This window comes from Diabrotica virgifera, chromosome 8, assembly GCF_917563875.1.
Source record: "Diabrotica virgifera virgifera chromosome 8, PGI_DIABVI_V3a".
NCBI lineage: Eukaryota > Metazoa > Arthropoda > Insecta > Coleoptera > Chrysomelidae > Diabrotica > Diabrotica virgifera.
The window spans coordinates 34,926,942-34,944,169 of record NC_065450.1 but is presented as its reverse complement, the minus strand read 5'-3'; the positions used below and the strand labels follow the sequence as shown (position 1 = coordinate 34,944,169).

At 34.2% G+C, this 17,228-nt stretch overlaps 1 protein-coding gene across 1 annotated transcript; it reads left to right on the top strand.

Annotated features, from left to right (window-relative positions):
- The first annotated feature begins 477 nt into the window (after positions 1 to 477).
- On the top strand, positions 478 to 15,956 carry LOC126890125 (uncharacterized). The gene is made up of 3 exons (XM_050658972.1): positions 478 to 720; positions 7,526 to 7,915; positions 10,173 to 15,956. Exons 1-3 carry the CDS (start codon positions 478 to 480, stop codon positions 10,371 to 10,373), a joined length of 834 nt encoding a protein of 277 aa, XP_050514929.1. The 3' UTR covers positions 10,374 to 15,956.
- Positions 15,957 to 17,228: the final 1,272 nt, after the last annotated feature.

Below are 17,228 nucleotides of genomic sequence, written 5' to 3'. Positions count from 1 at the left end.
CGTCCCGGTCAAACTTAAACAGCATCAAATCACGGCCATTGATCAAGGACCGTCTTAGTGCTCGAAACACAAGGCCAGCGCAAGTGCCGTTGCAAGCTTATCTACTATATCGTTTTTCAAAAATACCGATCTCGCAGAAAATGAACTTTCCATTGTTGCTAAAGAAGCTACTTTTGCATTCCATACAACAAGACACGATATAATTTTTGCATCTGATTGCTCCTCAAAGGTAATTTAGATGCTAGTTGAGCCCAAACTCGGGTCTCCGCGTACCAAGTGCCGAGCGATAATCACGGGAGTAATTGCACCGAGAGCAAGGGATCAACTACACTACGAGCTGAAGCAATTTTTTGAGGATTTCAACTTTCAACAGAGACATCAAACAGACATGATGTTAAATTGGCACCGATAGTTGTTAGGTACTTTGTATCTGAGAGACGTATATCTGTAGAGTTACTCGACTTGGCAAATGATGTAATGTCGATAAATAATAAACACGAAATAGAAAATAAGGTAGCTGTTTTCTGTTGTGATAACAGTAATACAAATTTCGGAGGGGTAAAAATGCGAGGCACCAACGTCTATTCCAGGCTGAAGGAATATATCGGCATTAACATAAAAGTTGGCAAAAGCAATGGTTGCAGCTCACACATCGTTCACAATACAATCCAGCATGCAGTTGATGGTCTTCCTGCTGAAATAGAGACTATCGTTTTAAAAGTATGCAAATATTTTTGTATGTATAAATTCGTTGTATATCGTTGCAAAATTAATGGAGTTTAGTGATACACCTGACATCCAGTACAAAAAATTAGTGAAACATGGAAATACAAGATTTATGTCTTTATTACTAGCTGTGGAAAGGATCCTGCAGCAAGACGAAGGCTTGAAATATTATTTTCTTGTTCAAGTAAACTGCCCTCTCGCATTGCGACAGTTCTTCGCAACAGAAATTGGAGCACTTTACTTTTGGTTTGTGCTCGGAGAGTTAAAAAATGTGTTCCACAAAACCACTGAGTTATGGAGTTGACAAAGTGAAAAACTAATCTTCAAAACAGGATGTAAAACAAATTTCTTCCACGAGCAGCTAAACAAATTCTTAAATACTTTGAAAGTTTCCATAAATGTCGAAAACGTTATGAGTGACGTTCTAGCCTTATATAAGCGATGCATTTCGTATTTAGCGTATTTAGAATTATGGGAAAAGAACTTCAACGACGCCGAAGATTTTAAGAGACTCTGCTCGAAAGATGAGAACTGAAATGAAAGCGAAAAAGAAGTAGAACATATAAATAAAATAGAAAAACCTTAAATCCAAAACCCCAATAATGATTGATGTGGTGTTATTGGCAAAAGGCTTCTCCAAAATTTCTAATGAAGCTAGTTACTTCGAGAAGTGTGTCCAGCTTTTTACTTACTTTCACAAGCAGCATATTAAGGTGCCAAATTAAAAAAATGTGGAGTTTGCTATAATATGTCTATTTTGTATATACAGGGTGCGCCAAACCTCTGGTTTTCTATGATTACGGCTAAATTCTGGGATACACAAATAAATGTTTTAAACAAAATTAATGTATATCGAAGCCGTCTACAATTAAAAATTATTTTAGATTATACAGGGTGAGTCAGAACGACGGTACGATCCAAAGTTATGTTTTTTTAAATGGAACACCCTACATATTAAATCATTTTTAAATATATTTTTTTTTAATATTAAGAATTTATATAAGGTATTATAGGCCTAAAGTTAACAATTTTCGAAACATTTACACTTTTATTGAGAAAAATGGTAATATTCAAAGGGCTGTGAATTAGGCGCTGAAGGTAATAAAAATTGAAATCACATGTCAAAGTTTTTTTAGTATACTGTTATTGCTAAATAAATTAAAATATTTGACATATAGCCATAAAATATACAGTGTGATCACTATTTGCAAATACAAAATTTCCTCATTTTTTTAAATGGGACACCCTGTATAATATTAGTATTGCCTTTTGTAGTAAATATTACCGCCTTTCTTTTGGTATAAGGTTGTATGTACCTAGCATGTTACGTTTTGCAGATATTTAAAAAAAAACTATAGATTTTACGTTTTTGCGGATTTTTTATTTAAAAATTTTTTTGCAAAAAAAAGAATTATAATCTGGCTTTAGAAACATACATTATAATATCAAATATGAAGAAAAAAAACGTAATTAAAGATTAAAATAGATCGTATACTAGTACAATTCTATTGAATTTAATATCTTAAAATTATTTTACAAAAAATATTTTTCCACCTACCTCTACCGAAAGTATACTTTTCCGGACCTGATTGTAGGGAGCAAAGTTGTACTTTTCCTCCCTAGGGAGGAAAATATTTTTCCTCCCTAGGGAGGAAAAGTAAAAGTGACGTCATGGTATTTCATTCATGAAATATAACTTATTGACGCCCTGTACAATACCTATTTTCTATTACGTAAGTATCTATACATTTTAACGTTTATTAAAAAACACTCTGTATTTTGTAGAATGGTAAAAAACAGTAAATTGTTATTGTGATTTAACAATGTTTACATTAATAATTTGACTTATATTTGACAGTTGACAGTTATATTGTACCTACTTGTTAGTTTTAGTTCTAATAAATTTTGTTGGTTAGTTACATAAATAAATTAAGTAAAAATGAAAAAATTACTTGTTATTTGAGGAAGGTGGAAAAACCATATGTATAACATGGGAGTAAAGTGCCTTTTCCTCCCTCGAATGATTACTGCCCTCCGCTACGCGTCGGGCAGTAAACTTCATTCTCGGGAGGAAAAGTAGCACTTTCCTCCCTTGTTATACAAATAGCTATTACCATACTAATGAATGCATAAATTAGTTACTAAATTAAATAAACAACCAAATTTGATATCTAGCCTAGTAATTTTTCTACCACAGCTACTTTCCTGTATCAAATTAATTGTTAGTTATATTGTATTTACGAGTAAGGTCAGTTAAACTTTTAACTTACCTTTTAAATTTACTTACATCTTGAGAACATAATAATTACAAAGTATGCTTTGAAACAAATGAATGTTAAATGTATTAGTCAAATTATTTATTAATATAAATAGTATTAACTGGTGTCACAAAAGCTGGTAACACTTTTGTAGTTGAAATTTTTGTAACAATTTTTTATAAGTATTTTAAATTTTAATTTTTCCACCGAACAATTGGTGGATAAATATGACATTTATTTTGGGCGAAACCATTAGAAATTATTACCAGCTTTTGTGACACGACCACATAGATACTATTTACTTTATAATATACTTCCATAACGTTCATTTGTTTCAAAGCATACTTTATACGTTCTCAAGATGTAGGTAAATTAAAAAGTTATTGACTGATCTTACTTGTAAATACAATTTAACTAACAAAATTGGATACAATAAAGTCACTAGGGAAGAAAAATTTCTAGGGTAGATTTTAAAATTGGTTGTTTAATTTAATAATTAATTTATCCATGTTAATTACTTATTAGTATGGTAAAATATTGTTTGTTACATAATTTTAAAGTTATTAAATTCAGTTATGTAAGTTGCACCTGAATACGTTTTATTTTAACCTTTAATTACGTTCTTATTTTCATCTTTGATATTTTAGTGTATGTTTCTAAAATTAAATTATAAATTTTTTTTTAAAAAAACATTAATTAAAGTTATCGCGGATATAAAATCCGCGAAACGTAAAATCTATAGTTCTTTTTTAAATATTTACAAAACCAAACATGCTATGTCCATACAACCTCATACCAAAAGAAAGGTTGTAATATTTACTACAAAATGCAATCCTAATATACAGGGTGTTCCATTAAAAAAAATGAAAAAATTTTGTATTTGCAAATCGTGATCACACTGTATATTTTATGGCTATAAGTAAAAGACATTAAATTATTTAAAAATACCGCTATCTTATAAAAACTTTGACCTACACTTACATTTTTATTACCTTGGAAACATAATCCACAGCCCTATAAATATTACCATTTTTTCTCAATAAAAATGTAAATATTTCGAAAATTACTAACTTTAGGCCTATAAGACGTTATACAAATTTTTCATATTTTTAAAAAGTATATTTAAAAATGATTTAATATATAGGGTGTTCCATTTAAAAAAACAAAACTTTGGTTCGTACCGTCGTTCTGACTCACCCTGTATAATCGAAAATAATTTTAAATTATAGACGGTTTTGATACACATTAGTTTTGTTAAAACTATTTTTTGTATATCTCATAGTTTAGCCGTAATCAAAGAAAACCAGAGGTTTGGCGCACCGTGTATATATCTGGCGCAGTGTTTCTGCGCCAGTGGAAAGCAAATAGATGAAAAAAATGTGGTTTGATGATCAAGGGAGGATCGCGGAGTGCGTTGTGGAAGCCTTGCTTACGTGCAAGCTCAAGTTGAATATGTCATGCAGTGAGTTTTATGACAAAGATATTCTGGAGAAGGTGCACTCTAGTGAAAAATATTAAGAAAATGCAAGCAAATAATAAAATTGTGTTTGCATTTCAAATACAGTCAAACCCGCTTATTAGAATACCTCTTAAAGGAATGTCCCGGTTTAAGGAATAGAAATTTGAGGTCCTGAAACCTTTCTACTAGCGACCAGTGACCGGTTATTAGAATATCCCGGTTATAGGAATACTTTGGATTGGCACGTAGGCTATTCCAATAAGCGGGTTCGACATAAAAAACACAAATTAAGCGAAACGCAAAACGAAAATGAGCATATATCTCTTCTGCGTCCCGGTTTGGCTCTTCATAATTATGGTAAGCCTAGGTATAACAATAAATAATAAACAAACTAAACAGATTATTCTACAATAAAATTAACATCAAAAATAAACAAGTAGGGAACAGAACATATTTTGAAAACTAGTGTTTATATATTTTAAATCTTCTATTTTCAATAATTTCATTTTTTTCTTCAAAATTATATTTAAAAAAATATACAAGGATAATGACTTTTCAAGTAAATGATGAAAGGGTTGCCAATGCGAGTCCATTATACAATTGGATATGGTAATTGAGTCAATACTCGCAATCTTTAGTTTGTATTTTTTATTAGTTGTTATGTAATCATGGGGCAACCGGTTTCGAGTCTTACAATATATGACTCATCATCAGGCCCAGTACAAAAAGTCTTCTCTATACAGACTACAAGCTAAAAAACACAAAACGAGAGACATGTACACATATATATAAAACATGAAAAACAACTTTGTCTTGGTTTCAATCACATACAATAAAGCCAAGCAACTGTTTAGTATTGAACTCAACAGTCCATATCATATAAAATGAGACATTATATCATTGGGAGCGACCAATCTGATGAAAAGTGCTTGGTATATAATTTGATATATATATACTACCATCAACCCTTAACTAGTCAAGGGTCGATGGAGTCCTGGTAAGATAGTATGCGATCAAAAGACATAATACAAAATTTCTTTAGTAAACGGTATCTACTTACATAACAGCCATAGAAACTGTTCCACAGCTAAAGATGTACCTGGAAGTCACCAGCCCCATACGAAGAGTTGACCAATCAAACAGCCCTTAGTATCTTTTCTTTTCTTCTCTTAAGAGAGACTAAGGGCTGTTTGATTGGTCAACTCTTCTTATGGGGCTGGTGACTTCCAGGTACATCTTTAGCTGTGGAACAGTTTCTATGGCTGTTATGTAAGTAGATACCGTTTACTAAAGAAATTTTGTATTATGTCTTTTGATCGCATACTATCTTACCAGGACTCCATCGACCCTTGACTAGTTAAGGATTGATGGTAGTATATATATCAAATTATATACCAAGCACTTTTCATCAGATTGGTCGCTCCCAATGATATAATGTCTCATTTTACATGATATGGACTGTTTAGTTCAATACTAAACAGTTGCTTGGCTTTATTGTATGTGATTGAAACCAAGACAAAGTTGTTTTTCATGTTTTATATATATATATGTGTACATGTCTCTCGTTTTGTGTTTTTTAGCTTGAAGTTTGTATAGAGAAGACTTTTTGTACTGGGCCTGATGATGAGTCATATATTGTAAGACTCGAAACCGGTTGCCCCATGATTACATAACAACTAATAAAAAATACAAACTAAAGATTGCGAGTATTGACTCAATTACTTTTCAAGTAGTTGATCGATTACGCAGCAATATTCTTCCATGTTCAAATTCAAATGCACGAATAGCTACTAAACTAACGTTACCATATTGTAAAATGGTGACAATACTGATATGCACAGCGTGCCCGCGCCGTCTCTGGAGCCGTCATTCCTTCAAAATTTTCAGTCTCGACCGATAGCGAGAATCATCTTTCGTTACCAGAACTAGAAGTGGTAACGGAATATAATAACGTGCAACGCTGCAACGGATTCAAATGTATTCACATGTAATCTCGCCAATATTTTCGTGCGTCTAATTGGCTATTTACTGAATTTGGTAGGTACTACGTATTAACAAAAATTTTTCTGTTGGTAAATAATATAAATGGAATTATTTCATAGTACCTAGTCATAAAATATTTATTTGCAAGATTTTTAACTGTTACCAATGGTAACAGTGGTTACATGGACGCTTCGCCAGTGGTAATCCTTTCTCTTCTAGATCTTCCTGCGGCTCTTCTCGAAAAATCAAGTGTTCAATTCTTTGATTGTCTAATTTCAGTTATCTTGGTCGTTGTTGTGTTTTGCTTACTAACATCCATTTGGTTTTTGGGATGTTTAGTTTGAGTCCGTATTGTGCACTTGTTTTTTGTATCTTACTCATTAGGCAACTCAGTTCTTATATTCTACTCGCTAGAATCATAGTGTCATCAACATACCTTATGTTATTATTTATACCTTCTGTGCTTTTCTCCAGCGCAGTCTTAAATACTTCTTCTAAGTATATATTAAAGAGAATATTAGTCAAGATACAGCTCTGCCGTACCCCTTTCTGATCTCAATTTTATTGGTTAATGTAGATCCTACTTTCACTTTAGCTGCTTGACTCCAATAGAGACTTGCTATTGTTCGAACATCTCTGTAGTCGATTCCGGTCATATGGAGTACAGTGTAACCCCGATAAGTCGGCCTCGGATAACCCGGAATTCCGGCTAACCCGGACAGATTTTCATCAGACAAGACAAACATTTTTTCACTTTGATTGAGTTTTTACCAAGAATTAAACAATACTGTATACAACTGTACGTAATTTAGATGGTGTATTTTATGTTTTTGCAATTATAATAGAGTTTATCTGTAAATATATCGTATTTTATCAATTTTTACCATATTTTCTGGCTAACCCGGATTTTCGATAACCCTGATCGGCCGCAGTCCCGATTAATCCGACTTATCCAGGTTCCATTGTACTTCAATTGCATTTACGTGCTCCACATTATCGAATGCTTTTGCGTAGTCTATAAAGCATATGTATAATACGTCTTTATTCATATTTCTATATCTTAATTTTCTTACATTATTATAATAAACTCTGTTTTTAGATTGCATCTTTGCTTATTATAAACGATTTAGTTTGGGCAGAAGAATCTGAGAGTGAAGAAGAAAGCGAAGATATAGAGGAAGACTCGAGTAGTGACCAGAGAGAAGACGACGAAGACGGTTCGCCTCAGAAATTTAATAATCCTAAGGAAGAAACAGAAAATTCCAAACCAGAGTCACACAATCCAGAAAAACAAATAGACATCTTCTCTTATCATCCACCAGGTGTTTCTGCGGCAGTTCCACATTTCCATCCTATTCATAGTCCTAGAAGAGGTGATGATAGTTTCTCGTACCATAAACTTAATGGGCCTCTTAGTAAAAACGTTCAACAATATTTGGTACCCAACTCAAATCAGTTACAGGCAGGTTCTCAAAGCATAGATTACAGGGTAAGTTCAATTTTGATACATGCATTAATTAATCTGCTTGGGCTTGCTTCTGATTAGGTAGTCAATAACTTCCTGGGGTATTTCATTCACCCCTAATTAACTCATCCCAGGTCTTCGACCCATCATTGGGAATGGGCTATAGTATTCAATTGGGGAGAAATGTGGGGATCTCGGGCTTATTCTGCTAAAAAATTGGATGTTTTAGCTTCTGAAAGTAGAATAAGATAAAGGATCCAGAACTGTCATTTTCTCTCTGATGAATATTTGAGCTGATCTTGAGCGAGCAATACAGCTTTATATGTATACACTATAGTATATATGCCAAATTTAAATCTTTTAGGAAAGCTTTCTGTAGCTTAGATGTATGTTGTCCAAAGAGTATGTGTCGTAGGAGCACGATTAGTTACTCTTTGTATATAAAGCAGGAAACACCAGCATACTATGGTCATTTCAAAAGTAACTTCATTAATATTCTCATAGCTTGATATTTTTCCTTTCACCTCTCAAAGCCCTTACTCCATATAATCGAATGCTACACGCGTAGCATCATCTTAACAGTCTTAATCGTAAAGAGATATTTATATCTCGTTTGTAGAAAAATTTAGGTACTCTACTTCAATCTTCAAAAAATAAAAAAAGGCCAGAAAGGAAATTTGGACCAGATGATATTCCTGGAACGTGTGGAAAGCATTAGAAGTTGGACAAATTCCGGACGAATGCAGAAGCAGTAGTATATTAGTACCTATATTAGTACCTATTTACAAAACAAGAGAAATATACAACAATGTAAAAACTACAGGTATATAAAATTACTTGGTCTAACCATGAAAATATGGGAGGGAGTAAGTGATATACGGATACATGAAGAAACCGAAATATCCGATAATTAATTTGGCTTTATGCAGGGCAGATCAACAACAGTTGCAATTTTCATTATAAGGCAGTTGATGAACAATACAGGAATAAAGAAACACATGCTCCTATGGGATTGATTGATCTTGAGAAAGCATATGACAGAGTTCCTCGAGAGATTCTGTGGTGGGCACTCAATAAGAAAGGAGTCCCTGGTGAATATGTAAAGATTGTGAGGGATATGTATGACGGAGTAACAAATAGTGTTACAACAGGTGTGGGATAGACTGATTTTCATGTAAAAATAGGATTGCACCCAGGTTCGTTGCTTAGCCCTTACTTATTTTCGCTTTATAGCGTTCTACGCCTTTCCGTTCCTAATCGCCACTCCTTTCTATTGTGGCAGTCTTCCTCTCTTAGATTTCTTTCAGACATCGCCTTGGAGATGCCCTTTATCCATGTAGTTGCTGGTGTTCCTCGTTTTCGTTTTTCTGTGGGGGTCCATTCTAACACTTTTTGGGGATTCTCCTTTCGTCCATCCGTCTTTCGTGTCCGTAATTGATGTAGAGAGTCTGATGTATGATGTAGAGTTATAGTAGCAAAATAGTGAAAGCGACTTGTACCAAAAACTGGAAGAGTGAGACAAGCCCTTGACGAAAACGGTTTAAAACTTAGTAGGACAAAAACAGAGTACCAATTTGGAATGTGGACAGAAAAATTACAATGAAGCTGAAGAAAAAATTATATGAAACAGCAATAAGATCGGTTATGATGTACGGAAATGAATGTTGGGTAGTTAAACAAAAAGAGGAACAACGAATGCATGTGGCGGAAATGAGAATGTTAAGATTAATGAGTAGAGTGACAAAAAATGATAAAAATAAAAATGAATATATTAAGGGAAGTCTAGGGGTGGAACCAATTGATGTCAAAATGAGAGATCATAGGCTAAGCCCCACTGCCCAACTACTGGTTCCTAAAAGGAGTTAGGAGGAAGACCAAAGAAGATCTGGGGGGAGACGCTTAGGCGGGACATGTCACTATAGGCACAGGGGATTGATATTGATATGACTCAATATAGAAACTTATGGAGAAATACAATTAGGGAAGCGGATCTAGCATAGGGATAAAGGCAAAAAAAATTATGATGATGATGATGATGATGATGATGATGATGATGAAGAGAGAATAAGTTAAATCTTTATTCGACGAAGTCCAAATTTACTCTAATCTTTCTATTAAATGTACTTACAAGTCAATTTTTTCATGACAAAACCCCTTATTATGAAAAAGACTCTAGGTATGGCGTTTTTGTCGCTCTCATTTTTCACAAACTTTTACAGCTCTCATTTAAACTGCATATATGACATTTAACAATTTAATTTTGTTTTTTTAATATAACCAGGGCCAGCCTGACTACTCTTTTGCGTATGGAGTCCACGATGGTTTATCTAAAAATTCCCATACACATATGGAGTCAAGAGATGGCAATGATCTACACGGAGAATACCGAGTTCTACAGCCAGATGGACTTGTTCGAATCGTGCGGTATGTCCAAGATCCGAAAGAAGGGTTTAAAATGACTGTTACCTATTCTAAGTTATAATGTGTTGTTCATTGTGTGCCAAAAACTGTGAGTCCTATAGCGCCATCGAAAAAATCGTAATTAAGTTGGTTGTGTATTTTATACTGGTGCCGTTATACCTAATGTACCTAGAGTAATTATGCCAATGCATTTCAGCTGTTTTGCAAATCAAAAATGTCAGTGTAAGATTTATGTTATTATTGTTGTCAATATAACATAGGGCCGGTTGTTCGAACACTAATCAAAAATGGAATCAACTGATCATTATCAAATATTTAATTACTGTCACCAACTGTCAATGTCAACTTTGTTTGGGTTGCTGAAAACATAATTGATTATGAGATAAATCTCAATTAATCAGTTATGTTAATAATTTTTGTTAATTAATAATTAATAATTAATTAATCAATCAATTAAGTTAATTACCATAATGATAATGAACATAATTAATGACAATCAACTGATTGGCGTACGAACAACAGATTTTGTTATTTGATGTTTGTTAAGGGGACTTGATTATAATCAACTTCTTGATTAGCGTTCGAACAACCGGCTCTTAGGCCCGGTTGTTCAGTTTTCAGGTTTGTGTCTCCTGTGTCTCCTCGTCTCAATTCAAACTCGCTACTCGGAGTTTTTTGGTTTCGCTAAACACTAATATCACGCGATGGAATCCGAGTCACCTGGTGCCAAGTGGTGCCCAGTGTGTACCCCATCCCCTGAAGTTTTATGGAAATTTGATACAAACTTGTTACTCGGTGAGGCTTTTGAGGTCGTTGAACACTAATATCGTATCGGAGATTGTCTCCGATGCACCTGGTGCCCATAATGGGTCTCATTTGGAGTTTTATGGAAATGCGATATAGAATCGGTGCAGTTATTACTCGTGGGTTTTGGGGACGCTGACCATGAATGCCACGACGGCGATGGCCTACGACGGACCTAGTGCCCAGGATTGGCCTCTTTTTCTGAAGTTTTGTGAAAGTTAGTTACAAATGCTGTGGGCAAAGTCGTAAATCGGAAATTTTTGGGATCGATAATCACAAAATCATGAGGGTGATGGTCTCCGACGCACTTGATGACCCAGGATGAACTTGTCTCCTGGAGTTTTTTGTAGAAATTCGATATAAAATCTGTGCAAACTCATTACTCGGAGGTTTTTGGAATCTCTGAATACGAATATTATGTCGTCCATGATCTCTGAGATACCTCGTGCCCAAGACAGGACTTTTCTATAGTAGTTTTATGGAAATTCGATGTGAAATCCGTTAGTCGTGCTCATAAGGTGCATCGCGAACCATCGCCAGTACAATATTTGTGTTTATCGATCCCAAAATGCTCCGAGTAAGGAGTTTGCACTAATTTTGTATCGAATTTTCTTCGAATATTCCTAACAATGTTTCTCCATTGGTCACTATCTTCAGCTGCTCTAAGAGCTTCGCAGAATGAGTTTCCAGCTGAATTCTTTATTTGGTCGGACCATCTAGTTGGTGATCGTCCCTTGATCTTCTCCCCGGAACGGTTCCAGAAACAATTAATCTCTCCAAACTGTCGTCACCTCTGCGAACCACGTGACCAAAGAATTGCAGAATTCGTTGCAGACATATTGTGGACAGCCTTTTTTAATCTTGAGTTGGTTTAGAATGGAAATGTGTGTCCTATGAGCTGTCTAAGGTATGCGCAGCATTCTTCTCCAGCACCACATCTCAAAGGCATCAATTTTTTGGCACTCGCATGCGCGAAGAGTCCAAGTCTGTGCTCCGTATAGAAATATTGAGAATACAAGGGCATTCACCAATCTCATCTTGATATTTTGAGAGATAAATCTGTCTTTCTAAACTTTAGTTAGGCGACTCATCACATTTTTTGCCATGCCAATACGTCTCCAAACTTCTGCTTTACAGTTACGATCATTAGTTATACTAGACCCGAGATAGACAAAGGTGTTTACTATCTGGTATTCTTGTAACATGTTAGTCAGTTGAATAGTGTCGAATCTGTTGACCACCATTGTTTTTATCTTAGCTTTATTGATTTTTAGACCAACTTTATTGCTTTCGTACTCAACTCTTCGCAGGACATCAAACATTTCTTGCTCATTTGCTGCTATAAGTGTAGTGTCATCAGCAAATCTTAAATTGGAGATTTTCCTACCAGCTACTGTTACTCCACCGGCCCATCCTTCTAAAACCATCCTCATGACATGTTCACCATAAATGTTAAATAAGTCAGGAGGTGACAACACGCATCCTTGTCTAACACCTCTCTCGGTCTTGAATTGGTTTGAGAACTTATGATCTAGTCGTACTGTCGCTATATTGGACTGGTATAGATTTTTAATAAGTGTCACCAGGTGCATTGGTGCGCCCATTTATATTAAAATTAACCACAAATTCAATCAATGGGGACCATCGCCATCATAATATTCGTAATCGTTGACACAAAAAACCCACGAACAATGAGTTTGCATTGATTTTATATCAGAATTCCATAAAACTCCAGAAGGAGAGGACAATCCTGAGCACCAGGTGCCTCGTAGAACATCGTCGATGTGATATTAGTGTTCAGCGACCCCAAAAACCCCGAGTAACGAGTTTGCATTAACTTTGTATCCAATTTCTATAAAATTTTAGGGGACGAGGTCCATGTTGGGTACCAGGTGTTTAGGAAACCATTGCCGTCATGATATTTGTGTTTAACAAGTCCAAAAACCCCCGGGTAGAAAAATTGAAGTCATTTTATTTTCATCACTAAAATTTATCATTTTCATCATTTCGAAATGTGTTTTAGAAAATGCATTTTCTTGTTCAATAATGCAATTTTCATTTCGTCATCATGAGATACTTTAGTTCACACAGTTTCCGAAAGATCTTACGAATCGAATGCAACAAGTTTTATAGAGATGCACTCAACTGCAACAATTTGGTAGGTTTTGGGTTTCTTACTGCTTCATTGCCTTGACTAATTACGCAGGGTGATATTTCACAAAAGAAGGTGTAGTCCAAGTAATGAAGCTTAAAATAGGATAAAACCTCGCAATTTTTACAGAATGGATCGATTTGCTTGAAAATTTGAGAATAAGTAGTGGATAGTCCAAGGATCAAAATCTATATGAGGTCGAAAGACTCTTTTACCATGGGGGTGGTTGCCACCCCATCTCGGGTGTGGAAATTTTTTATTTTATTTTGACCGCAAAATTTGGTAAACACATTCATTCCAAGCAAAAAAACGTTCTTTACATTTTTTTGATAAAAGTAATAGTTTTCGATTTATTCGCTATCGAAAGTGTTGGTTTAAATCGAAAAAATCATTGTTTTTAATCAGTTTTCTGCTAATAACTCAAAAAGTTTTCGTTCTATCAAAACAAGTTTGCTTAACAAAAATGTACCTTTTGAAAAAATAAACAAAACTGTTTTTTATAATTTGCTTTAGGAGCAATAATAATCGAGCTATACTTTATTATACGTTAGCTCTTCTTCGTAAAATGCTAAATATTGTAGTTTCAAAGTAAAAACATGGAAAAACTATGCATTTTTCGAGGATAACTTGTTCAAGCTAATTTAAAGTATTTAAAATATCTATCTCCAGAAATAAATAAATAGTCCCTAGCTCAAAAAAAAGTGATCGGAAACTTCCCCCTACCCTCCACTCTAATTAAAATTGGTCATTAACCTTATTTGGTCTTCTTAATTTATGTATTATTAATAGGTTCTAGAAGTTTGACCGGCTTAAAATGATTAGTTTAAAAAAACGGAGTTAAAAGCCAATCACGAATATTTGTATTTTGGTAAAAATGCCCTTTTCTTCAGAATAGAAAGATTCGCATCAGAGTTACGAAAAAAAATTTTTCTATGGCAAAAATTGAGTGGGTCCCTTATAGGTCCTGTAAAAACCTAGAAAATTCTTTTTTAACAAACTTTCTAGTATAAAAACTAAAAAATTACGGTTAAAAATCAATATATTTTTTTGAAAAAAAAGAGATATCCAATTGGAAGCATAATAATGTAAGTTAGCGGTGTTCTTAGTCATCGGCCTTATTCATTCTTCTTTATTACGTATTATTATTAGATTCCAGTATTTTGACTGGCTTATAATGATTAGTTTAAAAATAATGGAGTTAAAAGCGTATAACGATTTTTTTTAGTTTGGTACAAAATGCCCTTTTCTTCAGAATAGAAAGATTAGCATCAGAGATACCAAAAAATATTTAAATAAAAAATTGTAGCTTATTTAATTCCCAAGAACTTGGATTACAAAACTTTTTTATACGGCAAAAATTGAGTGAATAGTAAATGAGTATAATACCGAAAAACTTTGATTTTTTCGATATAAAACTTTCGATAGCGAATAAATCGAAAACTATTAATTTCGTAAAAAAAAATGTATAGAACATTTTTTGCTTAAAATGAATGTTATTATCAACTTTTGCAGTCAAAATATAATAAAAAATTTCCACCCTCTAGATGGGGTGGCAACCATTATATAGATTTTGATCCTTGGACTATCCACTACTTATTCTCAAATTTTCAAGCAAACTGATCCATTCTGTAAAAATTGCGAGGTGAAAAGCTTCGATTCCTGGACTACTGGCCAAAACGAAAATTTCAAAAACTAGCATTACGAGCCGATTTGTTTTCCTAAAGCAGTTAGAACAGGACTTTTCAACGCTTCTTATTTGTTTCGAGCTTTCGTCCTATGTCGTATATTAATATTATACACGGATTATACGACATATGACAGAAGTTCGAAACAAATGAGAAGCGTTAAAAATTACTATTTATATGAAATACCATTATGTGCGTTGTTCATAGGGCTTTTCAACGCTTCTCATTTGTTTCGAGCTTCAGTCATAAGTCGTATAATTCGTGTATAATATTAATATACGACATATGACTAGTGTGACCAACTCCAATTCAGTCGAATCCGGGACAAGGCTGAAAAAAATACCTGAAATCCGGGACTTTTCATTGAAAATCGGGCCATTTTTTTTCAGAAGACGATAATTAAAATACAGGAACGAAAAAAAGTCCACCGTTTTAGTTTTCGTAGAACTATAATACCACATAAAATGCATGCGTTTTGGATGTGGTATTAGTATTACACTCGAGAAATTGTCCACTTTTTTTCGTCCCGCCAATTCAATTTGATGTGAATTCTTATGAGAATGTATCCAAAATATCAAAATAAAATGTTACCAAAACTTTGAAAATTCGGATGGCCCGGAAGCCTTGTCCGGGACGCCGGGACACGACTTCGTAATTCGGGCCATGTCCCGGATTTTTCGGGCTAGTTGGTCACACTACATATGACAGAAGCTCGAAACAAATGAGAAGCGTTGAAAAACCCTATAAACAGATTTTGTTCAACTTTTTTTTAATTATAAACAGTAAGTTATGTTGTGTGCCTGGTGCCTGTCAGTCTAAACAAGTAGGTAACTCAAATCTTAGCTCGCGTTAATTTTACTACACACAGTAGGACTCTAATTAGGTTTTTTTCGATTGCTCTATATAAATTTTATTTTGACTCTATAATGTAGCTACAATATACTTGTAAATAGGGATTAAACTGTTGTAGTTATAAATAATAAACGAATGTGATGTTATATTATATTTTTGTTTTATTCAACTAATAGAGAATATAGTATTGGATTACCTAAATGAGTAAATGGCATTAGTCTGATGAATAGTACATTAAAATTGTTAACGGCAGTCATAAAAGAAAAAATCGAGGAAAAAGCGAACATGGCAGATGAATAACAAGGCTTCCGGAAGAACCGCAGCACAATAGACGCAATTTTTATTATCAGACCTATCCAACAGAGACCACAAGGCAAGCAGCAAAAGCAGCAAGAGTAAATGGTTGCCTCCGAGAAACCATGAGAAACAAATATCTGAGCAAGGAAAGTAAAATATAAGTTAGTGAGACAGTAAGCCAACAACATAAGCTGCTTGTTCTGGACATCAAAGCAAAAAAGCGAAACTAAAGAAAATATCGGAGAGGACCACAAAAAATCAAGTGGTGGATGCTAAAAAATGAGAAAGAAGGTCTATTCAGGGAAAGAATAGTAGAAAAAATATGTTGGAACATGAAAGGAAGCCCTAACACAATTTGGAGAAAAATGGCCAATATTATTAGAGAGACGGCTATTGAAATACTCGGGAAAACGTCGGGACAGAAGTTTGAGGATAAATAGACTTGGTGGTGGTCAAATGAAGTACAAGAAAAAATAAAAGAGAACGAAAAATTATATAAAAATACCAAGAAACCAGATCGGACATAGATCTTCAAAATTATATGGTCGCCAAAAAGGAAGCGAAAGTACCAGTAGCAAAAGCTAAAGCAGAAGCGTATTCAAACCTATACGATCAACTTGATACTAGGGAAGGCGAAGCAACGATATATAAAATAGCCAAACAGAGAGCAATGAAAGAAAGAGTTGGCTAGCAGGTCTATTTAATAGAATTATGGAAGTTAGACAAATGCCAGACGAATGGAGGAGCAGTATATCCGTACCGGTCTACAAAAACAAGGGAGACATACAACAATGTACAAACTACAGCTATAAAAATACTTAGCCACACCATGAAAATATAGGAGAGAGTAATTGATAGACGAATACATGAAGAAACCGAAATATCCGATAATCAATTTGGCTTTATGCAGAGCACATCGGCAGATCAACAACAGATGCAATTTTCATTGTAAGGCAACTGATGAAAAAATACAGGAATAAAGAGACCAACGCTCATATGGTATTCATTGATCTTGAGAAAGCATATGATAGAGTTCCTCGAGAGATTTTGTGGTGGGCACTCAATAAGAAAGGAGTCCCTGGCGAATATATAAAGACTGTGAGAGATATGTATGAGGGAGTAACGA

Bases quoted from the DNA above. Each gene is read 5' to 3' on its own strand.
- LOC126890125 (XM_050658972.1), top strand. From the start codon at position 478: ATGTCGATAAATAATAAACACGAAATAGAAAATAAGGTAGCTGTTTTC. The intron at 721-7,525 runs GTATGCAAATAT...CTCTGTTTTTAG, and splicing joins TAGAGACTATCGTTTTAAAA to ATTGCATCTTTGCTTATTAT. The intron at 7,916-10,172 runs GTAAGTTCAATT...TAATATAACCAG, and splicing joins CTCAAAGCATAGATTACAGG to GGCCAGCCTGACTACTCTTT.